This window comes from Microdochium trichocladiopsis (assembly GCF_020744255.1).
Source record: "Microdochium trichocladiopsis strain MPI-CAGE-CH-0230 chromosome Unknown B0I36scaffold_1, whole genome shotgun sequence".
Taxonomy (NCBI): domain Eukaryota; kingdom Fungi; phylum Ascomycota; class Sordariomycetes; order Xylariales; family Microdochiaceae; genus Microdochium; species Microdochium trichocladiopsis.
In genome coordinates, this window is record NW_025763544.1 from 4986614 (window position 1) to 5001131 (window position 14518).

At 56.3% G+C, this 14518-nt stretch overlaps 4 protein-coding genes across 4 annotated transcripts; 1 reads left to right on the forward strand and 3 right to left on the reverse strand.

Moving 5' to 3' along the window:
• On the reverse strand, window positions 1–1149 carry B0I36DRAFT_358380 (uncharacterized protein; the record flags this gene model as incomplete). The annotated part of the gene is made up of 3 exons (XM_046157957.1): window positions 1–663; window positions 722–803; window positions 878–1149. The coding sequence occupies 3 exons, from the start codon at window positions 1147–1149 to the stop codon at window positions 1–3; spliced, it is 1017 nt and encodes a 338-aa protein (XP_046019245.1).
• A 1617-nt stretch (window positions 1150–2766) lies between these two features.
• Window positions 2767–4457, reverse strand: B0I36DRAFT_358381 (uncharacterized protein; the record flags this gene model as incomplete). Its single annotated transcript, XM_046157958.1, has 3 exons — window positions 2767–3577; window positions 3751–4322; window positions 4443–4457. The coding sequence occupies 3 exons, from the start codon at window positions 4455–4457 to the stop codon at window positions 2767–2769; spliced, it is 1398 nt and encodes a 465-aa protein (XP_046019246.1).
• Window positions 4458–8683: 4226 nt separating this feature from the next.
• On the reverse strand, window positions 8684–9347 carry B0I36DRAFT_312336 (uncharacterized protein). The gene has a single exon (XM_046152496.1). It carries the CDS (start codon window positions 9302–9304, stop codon window positions 8918–8920), a length of 387 nt encoding a protein of 128 aa, XP_046019247.1. The 5' UTR covers window positions 9305–9347; the 3' UTR covers window positions 8684–8917.
• Window positions 9348–12982: 3635 nt separating this feature from the next.
• B0I36DRAFT_20422 (uncharacterized protein) lies at window positions 12983–13829 on the forward strand. The gene is made up of 2 exons (XM_046148808.1): window positions 12983–13348; window positions 13477–13829. The coding sequence occupies exons 1-2, from the start codon at window positions 13159–13161 to the stop codon at window positions 13719–13721; spliced, it is 435 nt and encodes a 144-aa protein (XP_046019248.1). The 5' UTR covers window positions 12983–13158; the 3' UTR covers window positions 13722–13829.
• The last annotated feature ends 689 nt before the right edge of the window (window positions 13830–14518 follow it).

The following is a 14518-nucleotide window of genomic DNA, read 5'->3' on the forward strand; positions in this document are numbered from 1 at the left end:
TTAAGTACTGCCAACAGCACCAAGGCCCAATCCTGTCACTCCGGCGGCCAAAACCCACACGGTGCCCCAAGCGACAGCGCCGGCAGTCTCAACGCCCAACACTTCATAGCGGGCCTTGAGAGCAGAGCTGACACCGCTCACGAGCATGAGTACAAGAGTCCGGCCCATTGCGACCTTGGTGCGGGTGCTCCAGCCCCAGACATTCCACCAAACGGTGGCGCCCAGCCCAGCCTCGACAGGGTTGAAGCTGTCGTTAATCTCGTCCTGGGTGGTCCGCGGAACGGTAGTGATAGGGGCAAAAATGAAGGTCTGCGCCGCAAGGCCAAGGGCCAAGGTCACTGGGAGGAACGAAATGTAGCTTGCTTCGTGTGCTGGAGCGATGGAAGCAAGGTTGGTGAAGTAGACAACCAGGTAGGTAGGCAGGTAAGTGGCGTAGGCAAAGAGCAAAGCCACGCTGTAGATGGCGGCAGCGAGGAGTGTGGTCAGCAGCGCAATCGGCCTATCAGCGACAATGTCACCGTTGGGGGCGTCGTTGGGGTCTGCATGAACAACGTTCAAGGGTCGCAGCAGGTGGAAAGGCAGAGTCGCAGAGAGCACCTCGATAGCCAGAGAGGAGACCAAAGGAACGGCAGGCGTGCTGTAGAACGTAGAGAGCAGATATAGCTAGAAATACACAGGTCAATACTACGGCTCCCTTGTAGCTTGTACAGGTTGGACTTACAGAAGGGCCTTGAGACAGCACAGTCAAAGCAGCCAGGTCAATACTGTCAAAGTTGCCATACCAGCCGAGACCCAGTTGGAATCTGCCATTTACAAGGAAATGTCAGCAAAAGCACGCCAGGAATATGTGCCAACAGCAGACGGGGCAATCACTTACACCTTCCAGCCAGTAAGCAGTGCCACCTCGGTCCAGTTCTCGAGCACTCTCTCGTTGATGGCCAGCGGGGCGCGGGTAAACTGGTACGTGAGAGAGTACAGCAGGGCCGAGATGGACAGGCTGAGGATCGCGATGAGGGGGAACTGGACGGCCGCCGGCAGCTTCGGGGTCGGCACGAGCGAGTATCGCTTCTCTGCGGGTCTGACAGTGGGGCCCTCGACCTTGGTGATCGTCACCACCTTGCGGCTCCCAGAGGAGGGGGAGGCCGGCATGGTGGTGGTGGTGGTGGTGTCGTGCTCGTTCTCTCCCTCGGGCACATCCGTGCGCTTCGTGCGGGTACGCAAGTTTTTAGTGCAAGGTGGCCAGCTGTTTTGTATCGACACGTTTCCGAAGTCGCGACTAGCTAGATGGCTATGCGCGTATCGAGATACCAGCAGCGCCGTGTTGCGGGAGCAGCTGGTGCGGATGAGTGTAACGCGCGGGACAAGTTGTAGACCAAGCAATCGTGATCCGTGGTCACCCTGTGCGATGACTGCGTCGTCTGGAACCGGTGTCGCCCTCGAAAAGGGAAATTGCTGCCCTTGCTGCTCAAGGATTCGTGGGCCACGTGATTGCTGATCGCTGATACGCGTCTTTGTAGCAAACCTGGCGAATGAGAACGAAATGAATGGACAGACGGCGTCGTTGCGGGGAGGGTACGTCAGGCCCAACGGAGCAGATGCGCTTTTGTCGAGCAGCTTGGGTGCGAAGAGGCCCTTGTAGCGACGATCTCGGGTCGATGCGTGATCTGAGACGAGCAATGGAGGCGCTGCTGGGACTTGTTGTATGTACTGGCGAGGTGGTCGCGTTAGGAAGGAGGCCGGAGGTTGGTGTTGATCAGCGCGGCGCGGGGAGCTCGAGCTGTATTCACTCGCACACGCAAGGCTGGGGGCACACGGCTCCGTCTGGAGGCCAAGATGGGGAGCTGTGACGTCGCAGCCGCCGCCCCGGCCGCCCACCCACCGACAGGGTTCGTGCTCCGTGACTGGGGTCGAGCTCCATCCGTCAGCGGCCACGCTCCAACCGCAGAGAAAAAACCACATCGACTTGGAACCGATCTTCTCTGCAGCCCTCCTCACGGCAATGCGCGGTGCTGCGCTTCTTCGGCTGATCGTCCCGTGGCCTGCCTCTATGGACGACGCTGGTCCTTCCGCCGGGGAAGCCTCTCGAACACCGCGCAGCCTTAATAGGGTGCGTCATCCTGCACGGTCATCTCGACTGCCGTCTTCTTTTACTCTTTCTCTTCTTCCCGCATGCCACCCGTTCTCTCCTCGGGATATTGCCGCCCCGCGCCTTCGGGAACATCGTGGTCGAATGTGACCGCATCCCCCACGGGCATCAGGCCTCATGACTCAAGGTATTTCCTTTTCACTCGAACCTGGTCACGAATTCGTCGCCATTTCAGGTCGGTCAACATACACCAAGGTTGAATGGATGAAGGATTTTGGTTGTCGCAAAACACAGGACAAGCGAGTGTGTCGAATTCCTAACTATTAGGTATTATATACACCATCTCCACTTCCTCGGGTTTGTATTCTGTGTTTTCTTATGTCAACCTCCTCAATCGTGCTCGGCGTTGCTCGACGCACTCTCTCCGGTCCTCACTTTAACCTCGTGGGAGTTCGGCCCAACATGACGCGCATTGTGCCAGCCAGGTCAACACAACCACCCACTCTTCGGTGCTAAGGACTCGGCGGCGGAGCGAACCACCAACTTGCTGGCCATTCATATCGTGCCAGTCTTCCTATGAACTGATACTCCAGAAAGAAAGAAAGAAAAATACACTGCCATACGCCTCATATCACGTTGCCTGTCAGCCTTCGGTTCGCCATCTTCGGGGGGTTTCGGAATCAGATATCCATGCGACCAAACATGAGATCATCATCCTCGCTGCCATTCGCCCTCATCCGGCGATCATGGTCGTCGTCTTCGTCCATGATACTATCTTCCCTGTCGTCGACCTTCATGTTCTCGGCATGGTGGCGGTGGTCTCCACGCGTGAAGCTTTCTGGCATCTGGCGTGACGAGAAGCTGTTGAAGAATGGGGTGCTCGAGAAAGCTGCCTGATCAAGATACTGCATGGGCAACGGCGGCACCGGAGGGGCATCCGAAGGCAGCCTTGCGTCTCGGGAGCCACCGTTACTGCCAAAGCTGCAGCTGAGGAGTTCGACGGCCGCGGCGAGATCGCGATCTTCTTGGTTCGTGTTATTGCGGCCTTGTGAAGGGGGTCTGCGTTCAAAGCTTGGCTGGCGGTGGTGCCCACCAAAGTTTGGTGTGCTCGAGATGCTCCCGGCGCGGAAGGAGCTCGACACTCCGGATTGGTACGATTGGGAGATGGCATTGCTGCCGCTACTGTAGCGCTTGCCCATACCCAGGTATGACGGCACGTTGTTGTGAAGGTAAGGGTCTGTTTGTGGGGGTGGCGTGGTGTCAGCCGAGCTTCGGCCGTCGTGCACATCGGAGTAGCCCGAGGCCGCTGGCGATGCCGCGGATTCGGGCTCGCTAGCAAAGTCCTTGGCCGAGTCTGGTGGTGTAGTCGGATTCCCGTCAGTGTCGACGTTCATGCCGACAAGGACGGAGGCAGCCTCCAACAGCTGGACCTGCTGGTGCTTGGAGATGAGGAGCTTGGACGTGAAGTTCCACTCAGGGGTATGCTCCCACCTATTCATGGAGATATGTTAACAAAGCGTCCAATCAAAGCCAAAGTGTCGACTTGCTCCTATGCAAAATGGCCAGGCAATTATGCAGTCCCACGTCATCTCAAGAGACGCATGTCACACACGAAGGTAGGAATTGAAGGAACTGCAATATCAGGCAAAGGGTGGGACACCAACAAATGCTTGGTCAAGCAGCTGCCATGCTTGTACACCTTGCCGCATGTCTCGCAGCGGACCTCGACACGGTTGCTCTTCTTGCCGTCTTTCGAGAGATGCTGGCCGTCACTGGCCCTCCGCGCCCGAGCCTGATCAGCGCCGAGCTGCGACTCTTCGGGCGACATCTCGGCCGAATCGTCGATTGCGCTCTCGGGGTTTTTGGCAACGAACTTGTGCGATGGCAAGCTGGCAGGAGGAGAAAGAGGACTGCCGGCCAAGTTGGACTTGCTGACCCCAGACTTGGACACACGACGCGCCGCTCCCGAGATGGGAAGTGACGACACCTTGCTACCCGGATTCTGTTCATTCTGCATGGCCGCAGCCAGGGCAGCGGCCACGTTGGTGCCGGTCGCTGTGTTCATGCTCTTGCGGCGAGAGACTCGATTGGCGTTGAGGGCGCTTGAGAGCACCGAGTGCGAGTGTGAGCCATTTCGAGAGTGAGCCGTAGGTCGGTGCGTTGGCAGCGAGGACGGGGAGCCGGACGTGATCGATTGGCGGTGCTGGATCAATGGCCTCGAGGAAGTCTGGATATCCTAGAGGGGCGAGCGAAGGACCAGAGTCAGCTGTGCCCCCGTAGCCGTCATGCGTCTCGTACACGCCACGAAGGGAAAACGTGACTGCGACCAAGAGAATGAACAAAGGGGTTCCTGTACCTTTGAGGAGGCCATTGCCACACAGTCAGGAGTGTGGAGCGTTGATAATATGGGCCGTCAACGGGTAGATGGATGGGGTAGAGGTGATTCTAGCTTGCGGTTTGAGGGACCCCGTGGAGAGCGGCGGGGAGAGCGGCGAAGCAAGTGGTTCGAGCAGAAAAAGCGTCGTGAGGAAGGGGAGCACTCGCGTCACAAAAGAGACGCAGCCAAAAAAAAGTGGTTGGATTGTGTGTTGTGTGCTATGTTGGCGTGTTTGTGGAGGGACGAGGCCGAGCCAAATGTTGGAGTGGTGCGGGCTAGTGCACGCAGGTGAACTCGCAGAGCATGGGGCGCCGGCGGGAACCGACCAGGGCGGGCTGGGATTGTCGGGGCCAGCACAGGCAGGCGGGCTCGCTGGAGGTTAGGCCGTCACCTTGGAGCTAGCGGGCAGGTGGGCACTGAGGGCCGGGCCCGAGAGCGACAGCGGACGTGACTGTTTGAAGCGTGGAGTCGGGGAGAATGGCGTCGAAGCGGTGCGTGGGCGTTGCTCGACAAGGGAGGAGGGGGAAAGAGGGAGGAGAGGATGAGGAGCAGACGCCGCTTCGTGAGATGCAGCCGGGCAGCTGATGGGCCGCTCAATTGGGAATCTTCAACAAGGCAGGCAGGCACGGGAATTATTTTTTTTGTGTCTTTGTCCTGGTTGCGTGTCGTTGGCGCCCGCCCGCCGGGAGAGCGAGAGACAGAGATCAACAGAACACGAGGGAAACATTTCATAGGCCGGCCAGGCAGGCAGGCACACCACCCTCACTCATGCTCACTCCCATGGTTGCTTGCAACGGCGACGGTCGTGTCCAGCAGCGGTGGGGTGTCGCTAGGACAAGCACGCCTGGGAGAGCCATGATTGACGAAGGGCAAAGGGCGTGCGCGCAGTAGGTACCAGACGCCAGGGGGCCGAGACCCGGGCAAGCGTGTCGACCCTCTCGTTCGTCCTCAGAGTGCTCCCCGTTCATGTCCCTCCATGTACCTTACTTGCCCACGCACCCACGAGACGCTCTCAGTGGTTGGCGTTGTGCCCAGCATCGCCATCCCGGGTCGGCCTGATGCTGCTGATGGGCTGCCTGCACCGCCCACCCCCACCCCCCTGCCCCCTTTCGGCCACTCAATCAGGCTTACACACGCCAGACCACGCGCCCACCCCCTCCCCTCTCTCTCTGCGCCGGGGGGGGGGAGGCTTGTGGGTGTCTGCTGGTCCATCGCCGTAATGGGATGGTGAGCGCAAGCCATCAGGTGAGCTCACGACCCCGTGGTCTCTTTGGCTGGTCGCTCGAGCCTGGTCAATGTCGAGTTGCAGCGGGCCACACGTTCCCATTTGTCAGTGGCTGTAGAGGAGATAATAGCTCGAGCTCGGTTTGTCATCTGCCGGGAGACACGGATCAGAGACATGCTGTCGACAATGTCCACAAATTGTAATCACCGAAGTAGCGTACACCTAGGCGGAGGCCACGGATAGGAAGGGAGGGCTATTGCGGTACATATCTCCATGATAGTAGAGTCCAAGATGGACCTGCTGACACCCCATCTGATCTCCACAGCCAAGGCGTAGCTCCTGGTCTATCGCTTACTGCCTTGCCGGGCTGCGAGACTTGGGGCTACCTCCATTACGCAAGCACTCTCTTTTGCTTTTGGTCTCCTTGGCGCTTCGGAGCACGCGAGACCAAGCTTTATTGTGTAGTATGGCGGTGCTCAGTAGCAGCCTGGCACGGCTTCTGGAATTGGCGCGCAATGACCGTGACTGTTCAGATTCGGACGCAGCATACGTTGCAGCCACGCGTATCCGAGCCCTCGCACTGCCGAAATTCAGTGCATGGTAGTATGTATCTCGATGGGCGCTTTGGCACCTGGGAAATCCATGGTTGTGGGCGGGGCGGGCTGAGCAGGAGGCGTCGAATGACCTGCTGAACGGCAAAGTGGCCATGTCCATCAAGGCCTGGGTCCATTTCCGGCCACCCCAGCGCAGTCAGCAGAGCCAAAAATAAGAAGCTCGGGACGGCGATGTGCAGGCACCGAGGAACGAATGCCCGTTTGGCAAGGCTAATCAGGTAAGCGTAACTTGGTACCTCAGTTTTGGTACGAGTTACATACAGGGCCATCTGACCTGTTGTTCATCAACCCCAGCCATGGGAGCAGCCACTTGGCCTGGAATGTGCACATAGTGCAGTCATGACTGTGTTCGGCGCGAGGCGGACGGGTAATAGCCACCCCGACTTGCACAGTTGAGCAAACAATTCCTTCCATTATGATCACGTGAATCATATCTGCTAAGAATATTGCTCCATAAGCTCCTTGCCTTGTAGCGTCTCAGGCCGGGTCAATCGGATGGTTGTGACCTGGCCATCTTGTAATCAATGCCAAACGCGGACAGCCAGACTACGGCCTTGCCTGCCGGCGGCGCCAGTGTTTCGGTGGCCGGATGCCAAAGTATCGAGGTCCTCCTTGAGAAAGTTGGTGGAAGCGCTGGCCCGGCTGAGCCAGGAGCCGCTGGATACGCACAGTCCAAGCTGAGTTATTAAGGAGGTTTCTAATATCCCTCGTCCTTGGTAAGCCAGCTTCGGAATACACACTTTCGGGCGGCCTGGCGTCGGCCGTAGGCGCACTTGGTCGATCGTTGCGTGGCAGAATGTGGGGGGATCTCAAGAATTAGCCGCGTCGTGGGACGAAACCAAGGCAAGAATAGTCCGCGTGAAGACGCGTGTGCTTAATTAACGGACAGCCTGTTCTGGGCAGATGCGGCCTAGCACAAGTGCAATGGCATCCCCACCAAACCCAATTTCCGGGGCCCAGCCCTGAGATGACTTGCGCACGGCTGTATGCTGCAGGATTTGAATACGTGGCAAGGTTGCGAGCTCGATCTCGATTGACTGCCTCCTTTCTTGGCCAGGCCAAGAACATCCGGCGTTGAAGCGCTGCAAAAAGTATGCGTAGCTTGGATTGTACTCAGCCACGAGTGTGAACGAGGCACGCCACACTTCGACAAGACAGCCACCAGTACTTCGATGGCGGTGCAAGCACTCAGAACTTATACCTTTGGAGAGGCAAGCAACACATCAGACATGGCTTCGCTTCTGCCCGGACCCATCATCGCATTCACGCCTCATGACGAACGCTCACTGCTTGCACCACCGATCCAACCTGGGCGGCCGCTTCGGCAATTCTTGTGCCCGCACGCCTGGCTCGCAAGCACAGTTGCGGCTGCCCCTCAATCGCCGCCCCCAAAAGGAACCTGATGCATGAGCATTCACACCTGCCCAGCTGAGTTGTTGGTGCTCTCCAACAGAATCCACCACGATGTGTGCCTGGAGGGTTGCAGTCTAGCGGCGGTCCGAACCCCGCGCGCAAGCTCGTGGGCCCTTGCCCTACCCTGCCCTAACCTGCCCTAATCGTCAACGAGCCTAGACAGCTACGTACTGATAACATCGCAGCGACAGTACACTGGGGTACCACCTCCCCATCGGACAGGACGGCTGGGGAGCACTGTGGGAGCACCCCAGGCGCATATACACTCGAGTTCGGCAAGAGAGGAAAGAACAGACTGTTGCTACAATGAGAGCTCACTACGGGCTTCAAAGTCCCAAGTCTCCGCCAACAAGTGAACCTCTACGTGTCCGCGTAGATTCTGCCTCCAGCTCTTGGACAGGTTGGCCTGACGCCTGAAGCCCTTGTTCGAACGACAAGCGATCGCCAGGTCATTTGACCACATACGGCATGCAGGTACTCCTAGGTTGTGGCACAACGTGCCTTGGTGAGGTCTGGCTGGGACTGGAGTCGGACCAGCAATCTTGCGGACTTATTCACACGCCCTCGTCCAAGCAGATGGTGGCGCGCGCATGGCTTGCATATGGTCCTCCTGCCCCATGATTGACCCTTGTAACCGAGAACCCCGGCTTTCCGGGGCTTGGCAGATTTACTTGCTTCCTGGCACGAACAACCAACTCAATCCGCCCGACGGCTCAACTTGTTGTAGTTGTTCAATGTGAATCACAGGTTTTAAAGTCTACTAGCAATTGGCTGGCTGGCGAGCTGCCTGGAGAATGGCGAGGACGAGCATGATATCGCACCAGGTTCCTCAAAACTCACGAACCAATCGGTTGGAGATGGACTGAGGACTTGGGCCCTCCTGACATTTGACGGAACCGCCCATCTTTTACCTTACCCCATCGTGACCGAACCATCGCGACCGCATCATCCCGCAGACTAACAGGTCAGAATACATGTCGACCCCCCTCATAAAAGACGTAGTGAACTCTCTTGCTGTTTACAACTCTTCTATACCCTTTGGGACTCTGGCCATCAGCCGACTCAACCTGGGGTAGCCGACTCAACCTGGGGTAGCCTACTCGAGCCGATGTGCCTGGGTCTCCAACCCGATTTTGAACGTGGTTCAGCCCCCCAATAGAGTCAACCTCCTCACCCCAGACTAATGGGCAGCCGAGCTGACCTCAGGTGCAGAAACAGCCGTGGCACGACAAGGATACGGAAGCTCTTGGTCCGCGCCAGTAAACTCCTGCTGAACCCACCATGGTTCTGTGCGAATCATGAGCAGCTGCACAAAATGGCACTGACGGCAGTGTTGTGCGCCGGTATGCAGGCTTTGACGAGGTCGACCGCGAGCCTATTTCACTTCTCGGCCTGGACCTGTGGCTCCTTGGCCAACAAATAGAGTTTCTTCCTCCAACGTCCACCCAAGATCCTCGCTCTCGTGAGCGCGTCCCTCCCATCACTTTGGTGTTCGACACTTGCCAGTCGCGGGGCAAGAAAATCGCACCAACAACAGTGTTCAAGAAACAAGTACAGCTCGTATGTAACGAAGCCGTCATTCCTGCCATTCTCCCTCAGGTGCCACAAACATGGGCCGCCCGACCCCACTCGAGGTTCCGTCCAATGTAGGGCGGACACAGGGTGGATTATCACGAGGCTGAATGACGTCATTCGCCATGGGAACTCTGGCCGTCACATAATAACCTCCGGTGCCCGCCCGCCGCACGCCAGGTCCAGGCTGCGGCTCAAAGAGGAACCGGGGCCGAATGAGGTCATGATGACTTGTCGCTCAACATTCCACCCTCACGAGGCGCAGCACGAATGCCCATAGAAACTGCGATCCGAGAATGCAGTGTAGCCGCAAGGTCCACCAACCTGGCTCTCGAGACTTCGAAGCGGTGAGCCCGCAACTTTCTTTACTCGGTCATGTCGCTCCCGGCCAGTGCTTGTGCGAGGGCAAACGTTGCAGCCCTGTGGTGCGCATGCGGAAAGTATAACTCTATTTCTAGGGCTCGAGCCTCGCTTTGTCCGGCAAGAGTACGACTCAAGCCAGGGGCCGGCCCTTTTTTTTTCTTGGTTCGTGTGAGCGTGACAGCCTGGATCTGATTGTACCTGCAGTGGATCGTAGCAGATCGTCATCGGGATTTTTAATGTGCACCATGACCAATCCATCGTTCTTCGCCCTGTGCAGCAGTTTGGCATTCGGCTCAAATTGAGACACCGCCCACACGAAGGCGAATTCGGACCAAGTGCATGTGCATCACACGCAAGACTGGCACTCGGGTGTTTCTTTTCGCATTGTATGGTACCACCAGAGCCCATCAATCAAAATTCCGTTGCCCACCAGATCTGGCCCGACTCCGCCGATCACCTATTTAAGTTGCCGCCAGGGCAGCCCAGAACACGGCCAAACCTGCAGGGCCAGAGAAACAGGTTCTCGGTATTTCTCTGGCGGCTGCTCATAGGCCAGATGTCCCCCGCTCTTCGTGTCACGATCAGCAATACAATAATTTACACCTTGGCAATCGGGCATACGAAAGACTCGGGCATCTTCTGAGAGCGCGACAGATTGCAAGTTCCTGGGCTATTGAGCTTGTCTGTGCCCACTTCAATTTGTCCAGATTTAATTCCTGGTGGACATGTTGGATTGATTGGTGGGCCGCAAAAAGGAAAGAAGGGAAGGGAGGGGTGCCGCCAGCAATAGATGCCGCACAAATTGCCATTCGGTGCTCGCCCAATCTGGCTAATTTGAGCGAAAGGATACGCTCTAGGCGGCAGGCTTGTGTGTGGGGAGGCGATTCTCGGCCCCGCCTCGCCCACCCGCGAGATAACACCTCCCCCTTGAGGCCATCGTGGTCAAGGTACGAGATACCCGAGCCGATGTCTCAGCGATATCGGCTCCGGATATGCCCCCCCCCACCCCCCGCTTATGACCAACTACACTCCGCACCAGGTCGCGGTTGACATTTCACGACCTCACACAATGTGCCGGTCTGGGCGCAGCGTTTGCTTGTCTTTAGGGCCTGCCCGTAGCGTCTTGGTTCCGCTCCACTATGCTGGAGAATGAGGGGACAAACTTGTGGGATATTGGCGCATTTGGTGGTGGGCAAAGCCTAGACCAACAGTACACTTCGACTTAGACCTCGTTATATCGGTTTAGAAAGGTCCAACAAGCGGTGCTTTGGCAACCAAGATCAGGACTCGACATTGCCACTCTACTGCCGGGAAACCGTATACAGCATGACCTAGGCTTGCCTCGACCACCAGACAGAACAGTTGAAGCCAAAATCCCTATTCCAATGAGAGATGTACATGATCCTTCATCCCATGTGCTAGTTAATAACCGTGGTTGGTTCTCTCAAGATGCAATGTGCGCGACGACCTGATTACACTACTCTAAGCAGATCGGTCTTCGTGATCCCACGCGGACTAATTAATATATTTGGGCGACGCGACTCTAGGCTCTATTTGGGCCTGTGGAGAGCACCCAAGCAAGTTGCCCCCTAAAACGGAGCAGTTTATGGACTTGCCTATCTCCATCTATTCCGTGGACAAGTAAGTGGAACCTGACCTGCCAATGAGCAGTCCTTCATAGTAGCTACTATAGCTAAGCTTGGGTCACATTTATACTCGATCTGTGGCATTTCCAGTAGATTGAGAAGTCTTACGAATGATACTATCGAGGGTGTTTATCTTGTATTGCAAACTCATCCCCTGTAGACAACAGCATTGTCCTAACTATCAGGAGGAGGCCTGATATCCATCCAGCCTCAAGTATAGTTATACGCTCCCACTTGCAGCCAAGTACTATCCAAGCAGTGCAGGGCCATCTTTGATCCTGGGCAGCCTTATTGTACCGAAAAGCTTGGGGCAGCTTGAACCCATTTAGTAGCAGCGCCACTGCTAGGCTCTGATATTAATCCTAGCCATTGACGCCACCACGGCGCTTGAATGCAGGAGACATCGCCAACCCCAGCAGCAGAGCCTCACGCCATGCATAATAAGCATGATATCCTGCGGTCCAGCTTCATGGGTGCTCGCCCTATATGCTCTTCGCTCGCGACGACATTGCTTGTCGTTTTTTTCACCTGGGCAAAGCCAAGCAGTGAGCGATGACGCACTGCTGGCCTAGGTCTCATTGCCTTCTTCCCCCAAATAGCTTTCGTCGATGATCCTACTCGACGAAGGATTGGGCACGTCGAAGGAACTGAGCTGTTGTACGGGCACTAATAATTCGCTGTTGCGTTTTTTGTGGAGTTCGGAGATATAGTCTAAGGTACGTAGGCTTACTACGCTGATCGTGGATTATCTCGTATGGGAGGACCAGGGATGCTCCCAGGGGGGCGGCCGGGGAGGCACATAGCTGCTCCTTGGTTCCACGTGTAAAACCGAAGCGAGCGCAAGAGCATTTCCCAAGAATTTTTTGTATGTAAAAAAAAGGTATGCGAGGCATGCAAGAAAATGCCAAGTGACTAGCCAGCGTCGTAAGGAGTCTTGCACCAACTTCAGCACTCGCAGCCTTGTCACGTCCCCGCGGGATATAGGCATGATCGGCCGTTCGCATACGACAGGAGAAGCCTCGCAGGGAGTCGGAGCCACCGCAATATGACGTCGCGCAACGGGGCTAAGGATTAGAATCCCTGATGATCTGTTGCTTGTCGATCGCTTGATTGGAGTTAGGAAGTGGTGCCTGAGCCGCATTCTCGGCCCATGCATTTCAAGACGAATACACGAAGTTGCGCGAAGCGGGTTGGCGAAAAAAGTGCGCTCACCCACAAGGGGACATACGCGCTGTTCTTCCCCATCAGTGAGCCAACCTTTTTCTGGCAGCCCTTGTCCGGCACGAAGGGACGAAGAAGCATGAAGCCATGCTATATTTACACATTCACGACACAGGACCTTATAATCAGCCAACCCGCGTGGTATCCAAGACTGTCGATTTCATCATCGCCAAGCGCCAAGTCCCAGACCAAGTACCTCGAATGCTCCGCCTTGAGCGCGGCTATTGTCCACGCCGGATCTACACCGGCTCTACCTTATCGTATGGTAGCAAATGCTCAACGAAACTAACATCCATCGTGATCTCCAACGACCGCCAAGAGCAATAGTGGGCATTGAAGAACGAGACGAGTTGTTCATCGCCCTTACGAGAGTGGGACACTACTGCCGATCCCCAACAACGTCTCATGATGATGAGAAGAACCATATCGCAGAGAGTTTCGTGTGACCAGATCCTTTGTTGGAAACGGGTATAAAGAGGCAGCCACTTGTTGCTTCGCTTCGGGCATCTTGGATTCAGAACAACAGCAGCAACAACAGCGTAGCAAAGAAACCAACGAGCCAGTGAATACCGTGAACTCACCACACACCACACACAAAAACGTTTTCAACCGAAAAAGTACCAACGCTCAATCAATTCATCATGAAGACCACCTCCATCCTCGCCTTTTTCCCCATCTCGATGGCTCTCGCGGCCCCTTCGCCTCTTTCCCAGCGCCAGACAAACGGCTGTGTGGTCCTTTCCGGAGGACCCAACGACGAGGCCAGGGCAGCCGTCGTTGAAGCGATGAAATCCCATCTTCCTCTTGATGTCGGCGGTGATGACGGCTGGTGTGAGTCCTTTCCTCCCTATGTGCCAGCCTGGCCCTTGTCCCATACTCTGGGCAAGCGTCAGAGTTGTGGCAAGAAAAGAAGAAGAAAAAAAAGCACCGGCAACTAACAAAGAGACTTTCTTTGGCAGCCGGCTCCGGCGGTCCTACTTTCTGCATGACTTGCCAGAGCGCCAAAATCTGGATCCAACACGCTGGCTGGGAAGGTGCCGGCCGGAGCATCACTGCCGAGCAGCTCGACGCCGTGATGGATACTTTCAACTCGGGAGGCAGGGAGTGCGGGAACTCAGTCGATGGGAGCGGCGGATATCTTTCTGTCCTGTATGGCAACGACTACGACTACTCCGGCACTTGCGACTTTGAGTGGACTTGCTGAGCGCTTGCGAGCAGCCTATAGTCCGTGACTCGAGTCTCCATTTATGGGGACCAGATTCGGTACTAGCTGAAGCCAAGGCTTTTGATATTGGATATTCGTGTATACTTACCTTAGTCATAGCCGGCACAACCCAGGCGTATAGTGAATGAAATGTGGAGAAGACAATAGCCGGTTTGGGTCACATGTTAGGAAGCCCAACTTGGCTCATCTGAGCGAATGATTGACGGTACGCTCATTACAGGGAGTCCATTCTCGAGCCCTAGTGTCCCTGCTCACCGAGGCTCGCTTAGCCTTTGGAGACATCATTGTCTAACGTACGCAGCGTATGAGATACCCAGGCCCTTGTCTCAGCGATATCGGCCCCGGATATGCCCCACTTATGACCAACGACAGACAAGTCCGCAATCAGGTCTCGGTCGGCATTCACGACCTCCCACGATGTGCCTGGGCCCCCAGCGTTTCGGCCTCTTCCCACACGGAGCCTCATCGAGAGGGGCCGGAATGGCGGGGAGAGCGGCAACGGGGCCGGCGAGAGAGAAGGGGGGCGGGGTGAAGCAATTTATCTGAAATCGCATTGCGTGGAAGTCCAGTCAATGGAACCCGCTCCTAGTTCCCCTCTTCTGCTGCCACGTACCTACGCCGGCGGAAGTGCTCCTGGGCTAATTACCCCTGGGATGGGCCGGTTCCCCGTCGGGTGACTCTTGGAGCAGTGGAACTGGTCTCGCTGGTCTCTGTAGTCGCACTAATATTGGGCGTGTGATTTACACCCACAACCAAGTCCCAATTAAAGTCAAAGT

Coding starts and splice junctions, on each gene's coding strand:
- B0I36DRAFT_20422 (XM_046148808.1), top strand. CDS start 13,159: ATGAAGACCACCTCCATCCTCGCCTTTTTCCCCATCTCGATGGCTCTC. Junction 13,349..13,476: donor CGGCGGTGATGACGGCTGGT/GTGAGTCCTTTC, acceptor TTTCTTTGGCAG/CCGGCTCCGGCGGTCCTACT.
- B0I36DRAFT_312336 (XM_046152496.1), bottom strand. CDS start 9,304: ATGGCAGGAATGACGGCTTCGTTACATACGAGCTGTACTTGTTTCTTG.